At 39.9% G+C, this 16,616-nt stretch overlaps 1 protein-coding gene across 4 annotated transcripts in view; it reads right to left on the bottom strand.

Annotated features, from left to right (window-relative positions):
- VWA8 (von Willebrand factor A domain containing 8) overlaps positions 1 to 16,453 on the bottom strand; it is a 194,192-nt gene extending 177,739 nt beyond the window's left edge. For 3 of the 4 annotated variants that reach the window (XM_013948313.2, XM_067292475.1, XM_067292466.1), the window contains exons 1-2: positions 4,856 to 4,932; positions 4,526 to 4,603 (exon numbers count right to left, since the gene is read on the bottom strand). In XM_013948313.2, coding sequence (XP_013803767.1) covers positions 4,526 to 4,603; positions 4,856 to 4,910 — 133 coding nt within the window. In that variant the 5' untranslated portion in view covers positions 4,911 to 4,932. Of the gene's footprint in view, positions 1 to 4,525; positions 4,604 to 4,855; positions 4,933 to 16,360 lie in introns of those variants that run through there. The other variant, XM_067292461.1, reaches the window with a different exon arrangement.
- Between the last annotated feature and the right edge of the window lie 163 nt (positions 16,454 to 16,616).

Raw genomic sequence — 16,616 nt, 5'->3', positions numbered from 1 at the left:
GCAACTTTGAACCTACCTTGAGCATTAACCGAACACACATACTTGTTCTCTACTTTTGCAAATGGGGCATATCATTCCAGGATAAGGATACAGAGGCATCTTACTGTTAAGGCAGTACTGATGTTTTAGGTAAGGCATAAAAAAAACAAGACCTGCTGACACCACTAATCCTACTACACAGAAACAACCTTCATTTCTTCAACATTAAAACCATTTCCCTTCAACCACATCATTTTATTTAATGCTACTATTTTTAATTCATTATTATATGCACGAACTTCCTGTTTAAGTTCCTCATAGTAAGAAGCCTATCAAATACCTCGACTGACAACAGTAACTGGATTTATCAACCTAAAGGAAGCACACCGAATCCCTTAAGGTAAACTCCCATTTTCGACTCAAGCCCCCAGCATAAAACCATACTCAGTTTGAAATTAATGGTCCACAATTCAATACAGTTACATGCAACATGAATATTGCCAAATTCCCAAATGCAATTGCCCCTTCAGAGAGCAGAGCGGATGTGGCATTGGACTGGAACTGCACATTTGCTACTTTGCAGAGAATTCACTGTCATTGAACAAAGTGTTCTGGAAGAGCTATGTCAGGAATTTTTTTGTCAAAATTAATAAATATGTGAAATATGAGGTACATTGCCATTTTCATAAAATTTCCAGAACCATTAACAAAAGCAGTGCCCTGACACGAACTCAACATAAAAAATTAATGTGTATTCTCATAATTCAATTTTAGAGTTAAACTACCATGGAAAAATCATATAAAGTTTCTCCAAAGTATAATTAAAGAAACAATCATGCTTTTCAGGCATAGCAAGATTTTAAAAATGCAGGTTTTATTCTTACTGATAAAAGAAAAAGCAGTGCAAAAATAAGTGCCCTCTTTCCAGAATGTGTCAGACATGGTTATAACAGAAATTCCATTAACAAAATTCCCTTCTGTATGACTCATTTTACCTGTCGCTTATAAACAGAAAAATAAGAACAATTCAGATTTTACATAACTTCAGTTGTAATCTTCTGAGAAAAGTCATTTGCCAACAACAGCAAAACAAATTAACAAATTAATTTTATATTAACACACAAAATGGAGTATTTCATATAGAAGTTGCTATGTACCTAACATAAAACCTGAAAAGTAAAGACATGAAAACGTAAAGTAACCAGCACTAAACAGCCTATGTGCTTCTGCAATGTGAAACAAGGTTCAAAAAAGGACTTAAAAGGCAGGTCAATTTCGTAACACAAAAATTAAGTGTTTTGGTATCAATTATGTGACAAAATGACAAAGCTAAAGTAACCCAATGCATTTACATTCCTTATTGTGCTATGATTTTCTCAGATTTTTAAGGCCAATTTTAAGCCTAGAGTAATAATGCTGAGTTTAGAATAAGTTATAACATCCCTAAAATTTCCTCTAAACTATAGATACGCACTTTTAACCTTACTGCATCTTAACATGATTTTTATCTGGCAGAACAACAGCAGCAGAAGCATTCTATTTTACACAAATGATGAGCTAGATAACAACATTATTTGCAGTAGTGGTAGATGAACTGGTAACTGCTTCAATTCCCTCCTCTTAGTTGTTATTCCATGGCAAGCATCACAATGTCTGAGAGATTCCAGACCTTTTCAGGGGTATTTCCTACTTAACTGGATGACTGAATTATTTCTGGACCTAATTCAAAGGAAATTAGGTAACTAGCTTGATCACTTTAAAATGTAGTATTAGTTGCTATAATAAAATTTCAAAAGATATGAAATTTTAGTTTACAGATGAGTATAAATACACAACTGTGTTCATCTGTTTTGCACTAAGACATGTTACATCTACAGCACAATCTTTCATCCAGCAAAACAAAAAGTAATTCACTTAAAATAAGAAAAAATATGCTTAGTTAGTTATGCCTGTACTTTCTAAATGCCTCACAGAGAGAATATAATTGACACGGAGCCAATAAAATCTATTTTATTTCATTAAATGAATATAACTTTGTCCCCGGTGGTAATATAATCATAGAAGTTAAGCATTAAGGCATAAAGTTTCCTAAATTTAAACTGTACAAAAAAAAAATTGTATTTAAGTATTGGAAATATTTTTTCTCCTATTAAATATATGAATATTTTATCTTATTCAATTTTAATTAAATATTTAAGCTTATAACCAAAATTATTTACATTAAATAATCTTGCTATTAAATACATCCTGATCAACAACAGTGTCCCAGGCTACAACATGAGCTCTTTTCAGTTATAATTGTTTAAAAAAAAAAAAAAAAAAAAAAAAAAAAAAGAGAGAGAGAAACAACTAACAATAAGGTACATCTAATATGTGTTTATAGAGGTTGCTTTTAGTTGTAGAATCAGATTTAGCAAAGATTCTATAACTTCATAAGTCCCAGCAACTTAGACTTAGCCTTCATTTACATTTCGTACAGTGCATGAAAACCAGAAGGCAAAACAATCTACAAAAATATGTAAATAAGTGAAACAGATCACGTTTATTGACTGATGCACTCACTTCACAATCAATATGAAAAAGTACATATCAAGAATAAATGATGAAAAGTAAGAATCTATCATCTAAGAAGCTGTAAAAAGTAATGATACAGACTAGTATTTCTCAATTGCTTGGCCACATTCCCAGGGAACTCACAAAGTATGGAAAGCGTTACTACAGTGGGGACTGACATATGGCACAGGATATCTTTGGTACATTAGATCTCCTGGCAGGAAAGTGCCACAGTGTCATGCCAACTGCGGCACGGGAATTAAGCAGTCCATAGTCCAGTCGCAGACCAATGATTTGGCCTGGCAGACTACGGGCCGGCCTCACTAATCACTGACTGAAAACAAACAAAATCTCCCATTCTATATTCCTGCTATATCTCTCAATGGACAAACAGATCAATACACATTTATTATTTATATATGTTTACATTAAATGTAAAGAAGCTGCGGAAACGTTTTACATTTCAGAAGAAAGATTGCATTTCAGAAGAGAGGGCAGTTGAGAAACAGTAGTCCAAACATGTCACTAGTAACATAGCTCTGCTATCCCACAGCTGCTATAAAATAAGGAGTGTCTGATGAACTGAAGTACTTTTTGTACTGAAATGTATTAAAGTACTTTGCCTAAGAATGCAACAATATAAACCGTGGCACAGCAGCTCCTGCCTTCGCTGCTGCTGTACTAGTAGCACTCACTGTACACCTGTAACATCGCTAGTCCCCACAGGCTCTCTCATGGCAGTTACCTGCCACCCTGCCAGCTGTGCATTGGCAAGCCTGCTGTTTGTACAATCTGTGTCACTCTTTAGGAAAGAAAAAAAAACATGGATCCCTTTCCCTCCCTCAAAAAACCCATCACCCCAGCAGTTTTCTTGGTTTCCCCTTCAAAATGTCATGGAGTGAATGCAGACATGTTGGAAAGCAAATTCACTTGAAGCGAACGATGACACCCAGATTCCAGTCATAGGACCTTGCAAACCCAATGAAGACAGCGGTTGGCAGTTCTCAGGGCCTGGCCATGCATAAGTATAGTAAAAGACATAGCCCTTTTAAATACTATGTGTGCTTGTTTTCCCAGACTTGCCTTCTTTTTTGGCCTGAAATTTATCTGGGTGGAAAGATTGGAACTTTTTTTTTTTTGGTCCAGCAGCCTCTGTGTGAAAGTACTGAGCAAATGGCAACTAATCATTTTGAATCATCAGAAGATAGTTGGACAGTATTGTCCTAAGAAATACACAACAAAAGCATGATTCACCTGCTGATCCCTGGTGCAAAGGAAAAATGCAGAAGCATGTATTCTTCAAAGAACAAAGAAGAAACATAGAGGCTAAGGCCCTATGGCATTTTCAATAAGGTTTCAAAAAGGTAATATGAATTCATTGTAAGTGTATACATCGTTAATGTATACATTGTTAATGTACATAATTGGCTGTGACTTTGGTAAGTATTTGATAGCACTTTTTAGCACTATGCAGCTGACTTCTTATTAACTTGATGGACTTCAAAGATCTGTATGTTTGCTGACAACAGTAACATGACAACCTGAAAATAACAAAAAAATCACAGTAGAAAAATCCAATACATCTTCAATCTGACAAAACTCCAAGGACATATAATCATATTGCAACTGAAAGATAATTTTAAACTGTCACAGTTTGAACAAATAACTTGAGATAACTATATTACTAGTAGAAGCAATTGCTGGATGAGGCCCCTTTTGAACAGTTTTTAAACAGACATGAAAGATCCTTTTACTATCCCATTGATTAATGGGACTAGCTGTATTCAGTCAAGAGATTCCTATTTAACCAGCTGTATCAGAGAAATGATGAAGAATTAGTTCCAACTCAGTAAAGATAGCCTTCCCCACATTGTGTACTTTTTCAAAATATATTTCTTAGATAATTTCAGTTAAGTCAATGGGGTGATTTGAATGAATACAAGTTTATAGAATAAGGTCTCGATAGCCATTCAAAAGGGAAACAGATTCTTACTGTAGTTCTGTGGAACAAGTTCTGGGTTCTTTGGTGTTTTGAGTTTAAAAGACACATCTCCAATAGTCACAGTATCACCTAAAAAAAGAGAAAAGAAGTATTTTAGTTCCCAGATACTTTTAAAGTGTAGAATATACTAACGTCTAAAACATAGGCCTGCTATGGGAAGGCTGACTGCAAGTTCACCATAGGCTGTAATGTGTTTGAGAACCATTAGTTTACTAATTAGGCTCTAATAGTTTTCAATAGATCAGGCACCAACACAATTTATGTTTAATTAATAATCCTCAACTTTTTTATTTTGTTATTGTTGTTATAACCAGGACTTACTTTGATGGGAGCTATGGAATTCAAGCTCACTATAGAACTCCATTCCAGATACCATCGCTGATACCTTGAAATGAAATCTTTAGCCTGTTTGCCTGCAGAAATAGCAGTGAGAAACGCTTGTGGGAGTGATGATTTTCCTAAGTTTTCAATCAGCCTGAAACAATATCTCTCAGAGGTCAAAATGACGTTTTCGTACCAATGGGTCCATCCTGCACTCTCTGACAGTACAGCTGCAGAATCCAGCACCTTTCAATGGTTCCAGAGGATGCAAGCATTTTTTTGCTCTGGGTTTCACTATTTCCTAAAACCAAGCACCTGTCATTTTATTTACTGGTCCCTTACCAAGACCTGCAAAAGTCTTATCTGTCTTTCTGCACTGAAAGGCTTGAATTAAATTGCAGGGCATGCCCTGTGTACTTTCTCATAGAAATAAGAACTGAAATCTAGTTTGCAGCCAGGAAATGGGTTAGCACCAAGAAGGCATTGGTCATACAGAGAAACAGCACAACAGCCAAAACTTGTGAAGCCAAGAAAATGAGCTGCAGACTAGTAACAAACTCAAAGGTTATATTTTTCAATAGCTGAACTGAGCCACACAAACAAGTTCATGACTATTAAGACCATGAAGCTAAGTCATCTGGTGAATATAGTAAAATTATACTTCTTTTTTTCAATTACTGTTGTTGAAGATAACACCATCTCCACTGCCTAACACACTGTAGTATGTGTGTGAGATGAAGAGGATTATAATGACTGGCAGTAACACTGCTATACAGTAGTGCAGTTTTGCCACGACACACTGATTACACTACCTTTCCACGAATTAAAGCCAAATCTTAGAACTGTTTATGGTTGTGTTTTCTGAGAATTGAGAGGTAGAAAGGACATGGCCTTGAACAAGATCCAACCCTAAAAATCCTGTTGTCAATCTGCACCTCCTTCTACAGCAACTGAGAGGATCCATTCTCCAGCTGCTTATTTGCAGCACTACATAAGAAGTCAGAGAGTTCAGAAGACCAATGCTGGAACCAGAGAGGAAGATGATGAAGAGGAAGCTCATGTCCAAATGGACAGAAGCACCTAAAACTGCTTCCATGCAGCAGCTCTCCTTTCAGTCAGCAGTGACTATAGTTTTACACTCAAAGGCAGTTCTTTTCCAGCTTCTCCAGGTGTTACTGCAGATCTTACAGGACCAAGAATTCATAGGTTCTGACACTACTCATACAGTCCAAGAAAAGTTATACATTTAGGACTCGATTTATAGCAGCCAGTGAAGAAGCACCTAAAGCAACAAACAGGAAGTGCTGAAGAAAGGATTTCAGCTGATTTCCTCCCAAATATAAGTGCTTAACAATGACCCTGAGACTGGGATTCACAGCCTGGCATACATGTCTGCACTTGGATGTCTTTGCTGCTCCTGAAGTCCAGATTAACAGCCCACCTTTTTTTCCTTAAAATATTGGCAGAAGAGGGTAAACTGGTAGTTCCTCCAACATTTTATGAAACAATACAGTGCTTAAATGGCTTGCCAGTATGTGGGAGACTTGGGCAACAGCAATACTGCCATATAAAAGGCAACCAAGGGTTCATCCCAGTCCTAATGCCAAGTGCCACCAAGCAGTTGCTACTTTCCCAGCTAAGAGGCAAGCATTCTTCTCTGGCTGATTTGTCTAGAGCCAAGAAGCAGACAGTCCAAAATAGAGCTGGGGCCAAACTAACAGTTAAGCAGACCAAGTGAATAACAGTTCAGTGCTTTAGCTCATTTCCTGCCCATCTTTAAATTTGCAGTAAAAACGTACCTATGATTCCTGTGCCCTCTTCAGCTTGAAGTGTTTAAACTCACTCCAAAAGCAAGTACAGCAACAGTACAGGGATCTGGCCCCCATTCTGGGAACTGTTACATATTTTAAATTAAAGGGTCACTGGACAAAAGATGCAACCTCAGGAAGGAAGAGAATCTAGGATTTGACACTCCCAGGGGTGTGTCCACTTACCCAAGTTTTAAACCAAAAAAAACTAGTTTACTGTCTAAGCTTTGTCTCCCATTCCCTTTCTTCTGCTACAGCTCCAACCACTTTTCTCACTGGAGAGCAACTAAAGGGTTGACCAAAATGCCTCCAGGAAGGAAACGTCACAGGAGCCCACTGCTTCCTGCAAGAATTGACACCTCTCTCATTAGCTCAACTAGGAAGAATTTTAACATTCTAAAAAGAGCAGGTTGCCTGATATATCCTTAGGAAATTAGTGCCAATTTGTTTTCTCACCATTCCCCAGCCAACATGCAATGAGACAAGAGCATACGACTAATTAGCTTCTAGCTTAAATCACCTCAACTCAGCTTGTAAATATTCTTTCGTACAGACACAGCCTTCCAAAACACAGTAGGGATAAGATACCAGATGCCAAAACAAGAAGGTGTCAGACTTTTTAATACATTGGGATGATGATATCATCTCCATAAGAGTATTTTAATTACCTATTTCACTGGCTGAGTACTGGAAAGCTTTACACTCATTTCTCCACACTTTCTAAAAAACTGAGCAACAAACTGAATTTGGTCTAGGTAAAAAAATGAAAAATACATCTCTTTTAATGGTATTTAGGTCAGTCCATAACATGTTAACTCTTGAACAATGCATCTAATCAATTCCAAAATTTCAATGAATATTCCAGCCATTAATGGACCCTACAAAATTTAGTGAAAACCAGGCTGGGAGGGAACTCTACAGAGGAAGAGGAGAGAGCTGAGCACACAGCATACAGTTAGCATACAGTTAGCACATTCAGCTTTTAACAGGTTTGTTGCTGTCTGGAAACAAATGTTGCCTTAAACTTGCATCTGTCCACAAAGCAAAAAAATATTACCAGTGTGTAATAGAACTTCAAGCCACAATAAACCAAAACAGCAGTATCTATTTTCCTGCATGATGAAAGCTAAATGAGCACAGGGGGGATTAGACCACTAATCTTATCACACCCTTCCACCTGGGCTATATTTTCTTGTCTAATTTGTTTCTTCTGTACTTCTTTAAAATCTCGTGTTTGGCTACTCCATTTCTACTGCATTTCCAAACTCTTTGAACAGAGATGTCATCCCAGATAGGCTCTTTCCAATGTGTTACTGGGTGGTGAGGAACTGACAATAGCCTGCTTGGTAAACTGCGGTGTTAAATCAGTAAGACTCATAATTTGAGGACACGTATCCCAAATAATTTGTTTATATTTAGTGATCAGGAAAGAAACAAGAAGGCAGAGCAGTCAGTGAGGTGAGTTTTGAATCCTCCTGCAATTTGCAGCCTCACTTCGTTTCCTGAGGAGTTCTTGCTGCTGAATATTATCTGTCTTCACCTTCTTATCAGTCTGAATTAGTAATAAGCAATTCCACTAAGAATGTCTGGCCTCACCACCTCCACAATAAATGGAAGATGCTACAAACAACTTCATAGAGTAAGCAATGCAATGGACCACTGTGAATTATGGAATACTCCCAAAATACTCCATCCCAGTTCCCAAGCTATTATTGCACTGTTGTGGATAAAAGTTATACAGGTATGGCTTTGTAGCCTTATACCAGACTTGCTTAGGCTAACTGCAGTGAAGATGTGTCCCTGGTTTCTTATCTCGCAGACAGAAAATAATAATCTTAGTTATCACAATCTTTGGAGAAAACAGTGGGGTACAAGAAGTGCCTGATGTATACAAAGAGCTTGGTCTGCTGAAACAAGGGAAGTGCCAGCTAAGCCAGAGTCCAAAGGGAAAGGGGGGCATCCCATTTGGGGGGCGGTCAGCATACAAAGCAGGTGGTTTAGGAGCCCATCCCATGTGGGTCAGACATTGGGGGCACATAAAGATTACAACCCGATAACAGGTCACTGCAGCAAAGGGATATGGAAGGAACCTCAATACGTGCAATGAGCTTTCTACTGTGTCAGGAGTAGACAGGTCTGCATTGCAACTCCACTGCGATGGCAATTCGCATATGTATAGGTAGCTAGCCAGCAACTACAACACATGGAAACTCATATACTCCCTTCTTTAGGGACACATTTTAGACAGACAACAGTATTAATACATACATCTGTTCTTACTATAACTGACAAAGGCCCTTTGGGTCAGCAGGGCTATTCATCATGTTGTTTCTCCTACTAAATCCATTGAGGGCTACTGAAAACAAAGGCACCACCTCCAGCTCCAGGTCCCCGAACTTCAGGGGAGGCAGCTAGAGACTGGGAGAGTATCACTGTGTGAATGTCCCGGGCTTTTATTCCTCCCCAGACACCTGCTACTGACCATTCTCAGACAGAGTATAGTAGAGCTTGATGAACCTTTTATCTGACCCTCTGCGGATGCTTTTATTGTATAATCTCAGTAAGAAGATTTCTTGAAGCCGCATCTAATCACATACCAGTAACACTGCAAGATTGGTGCCTTTGACCTGTCTTCTATGTAAAATCTAGTATCATGTCAAATATCCCTCTTCTTCTCCTTCTTCCCCCCAAAAATCTTATTCCCTAATTATACTATTTTTCTATATGCTAAGAAGAAAAAGGAATGGCTGTTTAATTTAAATTTTTTACTGTAATGCATCATATCTGAAGATAAATAGATTGCATCTCAACTACAATTTAAAAATTTAAATAGCAGGAAAGGTTTTATTTCTTCTATTTGCCACTTTTGCAGTGAAATAACACATTTTTGTGTACTTGTATTTATTTTTTGAGTAATAATTTTACATAACACAATTCCAATCTCATGTGTAAAAGTTTACACAATCAGGGTTCTTATAACACACCACACTGAAGCTTTTGATACGCTTAGGTTTTAGGTGGCTGAGCTTACTGCCTTTTGACCTCTTTAGTCCTCAGTTTATGAGATTAACACTCTCCAAAAGTGATCTTAGCATATTACGCATTCACTTGTACACAGACCGTCCATCTGGTCTCAAAAGCAAGTAACACCAAAAACACATTAAAACTGCAAAGGTGCTAAGCTTTGCTAGCACTAATCTCTGTGCAATTAGATCACATCAGAGAAAACTTCAATAGCTAAATTATATCCAAATGTATATTTCTAGATCTTGATTTCATTGTAATGTGAAGGAAAATAAAAAACCGATGCTTTCAGCTGATGCATTTATCCAACACATTTCTGTAGGGGCACAGAAAAGAGAGTGTCAACCATCATCTTTGAAGAGCCAACTTATTTTTAAGAAACAGAAATGACAATTCCAAGGACTTGTTTTTTCTTTTTCTGTAACTTTTTTGAATACATTATTGACAAAGAAAAGCAACCACGTCTACACAGCTTTTTCTCATTTCTTACTGGCTTGTTCACTGCCATCTTCACGGTGACAAACATTATACACAGACACAGGGTAGCACTGTAATGTATTTTGCTTCTTATATTGGTACTGAGAGCCTCCCAACAGAAGAGTAGCACAGGCAGAAATACATTCCCTGCACTCACTAGGTTTGCTCCTTGACCTCCACTACCTTCACATACAGATGAGCTGGAGCTTAACTGCTGCTGATGTGACACTGTAGACTTACAGCACTGAAATTAATTGGATGTTTACACAACAAAACCTGTCTCCGACCTCAGCAAAACTGTTTCATTTAAGTCTTTCTGTTTTTCTGAGCAAAAAGAATGCTTTCCCCTTTCCCTCTGAGAAAACAAAATAATGACTTCAAACATACAAAATCTGAATATTACCTAATTTCTACTCAACATTATTGTTAGACCTCCCATTTTTTTCATTTTAAGTTTTGAAGCTAATTTTTAATTTTCAATTATCTACTTTCAGTTAATGATTCTCTTTACTGGTTAAAGTCCAAAGTATCATTAAAAGAAAATCTTATTTATATTTACTCGAGGAAGTGATCCCTTTCCTCCATTTTTCTGTATTACTTCCAGATCTGCAACATAAATATGAAAACTTCTTTGACATCCAGTCATGTAGGAAGCTTACAGTCATTTCCTAGAGTACAGCTATTTTTTGTTTGGGCAAATAGCATGCCCAGAAGCTAGGAAGATTGATGATGCTCAGCTACAAAAGTGTTATGATGCAAATAATCAGTTTTATATATGGTTAATACTATGATGATGTTACACAGGCTTCATATATACTTCAGAATATGTCTTAATATGTCTTGCACGTCAACATGTCCAAAAGTGCTACTGGCCCATCTCACCAATGTATCAAAAAATCTTAGAAATATTGATTAAAAGGGACCTCTGGAGGTCATCTACTCCAACTGCTGCTCAAAGACAGCTTATCAGCAGCACTAGATCAGCTCAGCTCTGGCTTCAGCCGAGTCTGAAAACTTGCGAGGATGGAGACTGCACAACCTTTCTGGCTAACCTGCTTCAGTGCTGCACCACTCTCCTAGTAAAAATATTTTTCCTGTTGTCCAGTCTGAACCTCCCAAGCCACAATTTGTGACCACTTCCCCTTTTTACATTACCTGCCACTATTAAGAAGAGTTTGGTTGCATCATCTTTGTAACTGTAATTGTAAGCTGCAATTACACTTTTCCTCCTTAGCCTTCTCCTTGCAAGCCTAACAAGCCCACCTTCCTCAGACTCTCCTCACTGTCACAGGCTTTAGGTCCCCAACAATTTTGGCAGCCCTCAACCAGACCCCCACCAGCTTCTTGATATCTCCCTGGAACTGGGGGACCCAAAACTGGACACAGCATTCGAGGTGGAGCCTCATCAATGCCTACTAGAGATGAACCCTCATCAATGCCTACTAGAGATGAACCTTCCCTTGATAGTTGGCCATGCTCCTCCTAATGCAGCCGAGTCTCTGGCTTGCCTGATGTGCTATGAGAGCGCAGTGCTGGCTCATATTCAACTGATATCCCCTACAACCCCCACATCCTTTTCAGCAGAGCTGCTTCTCAGCTAGTCCCTCCCCAGCCTGTATGGATGGACAGCATTACTTAGGTCCAATGGCAGAACTTCACACTTCTTGAACTCTATGAGGTTTCTCTTGGCCCAGTTCTCAAGCTTATATAGGTCCCTCTGGACTAAAGATCTGCCATTTGTCAGTCTGTAGGGATTTTGTCCGTACATACCAAGTAGTACTTTTATACAGCTCTTCTATTGTTTGTCCTTGTTTCCACTTTTATATGTCTCCTTTTTGTGTTTTAGGCCATGGAGAGGTTCCTTGCTTGGCCAAGCAGGCCTCCTGCTGAAATTCCCAATCTTCCTGCACTGTGGGATGGTTCACTGCTCAGCTATCATTAAGTTTTCTTTAAAAATCTTCTAGTTCTCCTGGATCCCTTCTCCTTCATGGCTGTTATCCAAGGAATTCCACCTAGCAATTTCCTGAAAAACCTCTGCACTCCTCAAGCCCAGAGTCATAGTTCTGCTGCTCACGTTCCCGGCTTTCCTCCAGATCCTGAACTCAACCATTTTATGGTCACCACTATTCAGGCTGCCATCTCTGACTATACTGGCCACAGTTTTCCCCTGCTTGTGAGCAGCAGGTCAAGTAAAGCATTATCTCTGGCCAGCCTCTCTGGCATTCACATCACAAAACTATTACCAACACAGTCTAGAAACTTCCAAGATTGCTTCCACAGTACCAGACTGGCCTCCTAGAAGATGTCTGGATGGCTGAAATCTCCCATGAGAATGAAGGTCCATAAGTGGGAGGTTTCTGCTAGCTGTCTGTAGAAAGCAATATCCACTACCTCCTCTTAGTCATGCGGTAACAGACACCCACCACATCCCCAGTGTTCCCTTTCAAATCTTATTTACGTGGCCAATGCTACTTATGTGAAAATTAGCTAATAGTGTTTTAAAACTATGTGAAAATTCCTGAAATACAGTTTGCTCAATGCAGAAAAACCAAACTATTAATCTATTCTACACTGAGCCTAGGCATCAAATGCATTAGTATAATTTCAATAACATATTTCAATTAAAATGAAATTATGACTGAAAATCAATATAGAGTTGTTTTTAAAACCTCCTATACTGGTAAGATACCAAAATAGACAAAACTGCCTTCAAAATTCATTATGGTATCTCCTATGCAACTATTCTGAGAGTTCCTGACTTTGCCAAGCAGGTTCAACTTCAGGCTTATGTACTGAAACAGGTAGTACTTGGTAAATATATCAACACATATCATGACAGTAACAGCTGCTAAACAGGAAAAGTTAAAGTTTGAACAATTGCCAAATATTAAAACTCAGAAGCTATTTACTCACATTTACTCCTGTGAACAACTATGAAACCCTACCGAAGAGTGTAGAAGGTCGAAGGCAGTAAAGTGTCAGGCCGAAGCTTATCCGCCTGACAGCTCATCCCTTTCTTCCAGCTAGATCTGTAAGTCTAATAAAAGATACTTTTTTTTTTTTTGCCATAACCCCTTTTTCTCTTAACTGTTAGAATCAGTTTAAATAAGTCAGGCATAGCTCCGCAAACTTTCATCAACTGACTTAAAAAGTCCCTGCCCCCATTTGCTGTGTTCTCAGTTCTGCTGATGTAACAGTCTGTAAGGCCTTGCTGTAAAGCAAATCACTGGAATAACTTCAGTCATCACTTTTACAATGCAACCCTGCAAGTACAACTGAGGAGGCTGTGAACAACAGCATGAACGTTACGAGAAAGAGAAAAGGATGAAGTCTCTTAAATAGGTTTTGCCAGTGAAGAAAATATTGCCAGAGCTACACTCCCAGCAGTCAACGTTTCAAACTCTGACCAGTTAACAACCTAGGTAAAGTGGGAAAAGGGACTATGGCGAAAAGTATTAACTTCCATCAACAACCAGTTCTTTAGTCTTTGGACAGTGACAGACCTGGAAAAAAATAAAAAGCCTTCTAAACACATGGTGCCATTCATAGTCTTCTTTCAGATTATGAATTTTTACCACAACCACTAACATCCTGTTTACCAATAATTAACATTACAGATTCCAAAATCTGATATACTTTCCATAATAGACCATATTATACCTAGCAGACAAACACTCTTTTATGTATTATTAAGATATTTTAGGCTTAAAGCACGGGTTTGGTTAGAAAATGGGACTGACCATATTTTGGAAAGCACAGGATGCAAACCTGGAGGGAAGACCTGCAGGAACAGGGAATGAAGCTAGCATGTATCTTGGTCCACATAAGCAACGAAGCGTCAGTTGTCATATGTCTATTAAGCAACAAAGCATGTGAGACCTTCCTTTGCCTGTAATACCGGCTGTATTGTCTGATTGGAAAAGAGAGGTTTTTTAAGCTTTTCAACTTTCACCTAACTCAGCATTTGTTCCCATCATCCCCATAAAGAATCTCTGAAATTATGTATTTCATTAGATTTTTATCAAAAGTTTCATATTATAGACAGTTAGACAGATCAAATATTTAAATGCCAGTGAACTGAGTTTAGTTAGAACTTTACTTTGGTCAGCAAATGTTTTTAATAAAACAGTTCATCACAAATAACCGCTGTCTGCAACAGCTTGATTTTTCTTTTGTCTTCTGGAAGGAAACATAAAATATGCTTTAAAAAATGGATCAGATATCAATATTTATTTCTATAAATTAATTTTCTCTCATTTAAGTTGAGCAAACCAAAATCCTTCCCAGCTATTCCTCTTACCCTTTAGTCACTGTGTGCCTGTCTTTTGAGATTTCTCTTCAGCCTTAGCACTAGATAACTCTGTCAGTTCCTCCACAGCTCCCAGTGTGCCAGCAAGACACATTCCACATTACAAAGACAGAGCTGAAGAGTTGAGCATGACTCCTTCACATATTACAGGACAAAAACAGATAACAGTTTCTCCCTTACACTTAAAAAGTATCATCAGAGAGGAAATCTGGTCTGGCAGAGACATCAGATACAAATTACTGAATAGACAACAATTTACTTTTTATCTGACTGATTAACAGCTTCCAGCCCTTTCAGAAGTATTTTCCTTTCTCCCTTTCCAGTAGAAAAGAGACATGCAACCTTGACACAAAGACTTGCAATTAAAGCAGCCAATAATAGCAATCATGAAAACACATATTGCATACAAAATTTCAGACCATCTCTTTTGCATCTTCAGTAATCTCAGAGAAGTAATAGGGCCTGCAAGAGGATATGCAGGCACTTTAAAAAAAAAAAAAAAAAGCAGAATAAATAGTATTTTTAACATCAAGGCCTCAAATTCATAGGAGCACAACAGGCACCATAGAGGAAGAGAGCTTGTCTCAGGTGCCCAGAAGGCAAATACCCCTAACATCATCTCTCATCCTGTCTTTAATAGTTAGAAGATTGCTGAGAGCTTTAAGGCACAACATTTAAATTTTCCTACCAAAACTGTTACCATCATTGATGGTAACTGGGAATACTTATATTATTCATATACATATCCAGTATAATTGTGAATATTGCTAAATGTTAAGTTACATTCTATAGCACTGAATTTTACTGTCAAATTATTATTTGTAGAAATATGGCATTTGTTACTGTTTTGTTTCACTGAATTTCTCCTTACTCTTAAGGCTGTTTATCCCAACAAGGGATGAAACAACCTGATCTACCTTTTTCAGGCACTCCTTTTACACACCCTTAACTTGTTCCATTTTATTCCTCTTCTTTTTAAGGTATCAAAAAAGACAAGTGTTTTTACTTCTCACAAATAAAAAGTATTTTCTATTTTAAAAGGCTCGATGGAATGTTACGGTTAACTATTCTTCAGAAAGATTTCCTTCTTGATAGACTCAAACATACACTAAAGAAATGAACCGATGTCAGCTAATCCTCTGATCAAACAATAAAAACGGAAGTGAAAAGCATTAAAGTATGAAAAGCATTAAGAACTTTAGCAGGCACCTCACCACCAGAACCTCTTGGTATCGTTCTATTGCCCTAACGCGCAGCTGCTCCTTATTCACTCTATATTTAGCAGTTTTGCCGTTTTGGGCGTTCATCCAGGAGCGTGCCACCCACCCTAGGCGTAAGTCACCACTGCCGAACACCGCGTGGGCCCTGCACAAGGCCGTCACCTGTCCCAGAGGTCACGAGGGGACACCCTGGGACAGCTCAGGTCGTGCTGCCCAGCCTACGCTGGCTCAAGGTCAGCCCAACCGCTCCTTTGGCGCTGCCTAAGGGAAGCCGCTTTCAAGACTACGCTGCAGGCAAGTACGAGCTGCCGTGGGGCTCGGCAGCCCCTGCTGCCGGCAGGGCCCGGGCTCCGCAGAAGGACAAGGCCGCGCCGCGCACAAACGAGCCGCGTCGCACGACGGCGAGAGCCGGTTCGGGGCGGCGGGGCCGCCTCCTGCTCCCGGCGGCCAGGCGCCTGGCGAGGAGCCGGGCAAAGCCGCGCCGAGCGCCTCGGCCGGCCCGGCGCTGGCCTCCCGCCGTCCCCCTCCCCAAATACTCATCCGCAGAGGAAGGCGCGACCACGGCAACGCCGAAGGGACGGAGCGGCGGCCCGCACCGGCGCCACCTGCCCCCAGGGCGGGCCCGGAGCCGGGGGGGAGCCGCGCCGGGCGGCGCGGGCGCCGTTACCTGCGCTGCGCAGCGCCCGCACCTCCAGGCGGAGCGGCCGCGCCGCGGGGGCGCCGCCGCGCAGCACCTGCCGCAGCAGCAGGCGGACCCTGCGCGCCGCCGCGCCGCCGGCGCCGCGGCCGAGGCACAGCACCCGCGACTCCATGGGCGCCGGGGCGGGGCGGGCCGGGACGGGGGAAGGGAAACGCCGCCGCACAAACTCCCGCCGGAAACTAGCGCCGGGCCGGCCGGGGCCCGGGCCCGGGCCCGGGCTGGG

The sequence above is a fragment of the Apteryx mantelli genome, chromosome 1 (genome assembly GCF_036417845.1).
Source record: "Apteryx mantelli isolate bAptMan1 chromosome 1, bAptMan1.hap1, whole genome shotgun sequence".
Lineage (NCBI taxonomy): Eukaryota > Metazoa > Chordata > Aves > Apterygiformes > Apterygidae > Apteryx > Apteryx mantelli.
The sequence above is the reverse complement of the archived record's forward strand: the minus strand, read 5'-3'. Positions and strand labels throughout refer to the sequence as shown.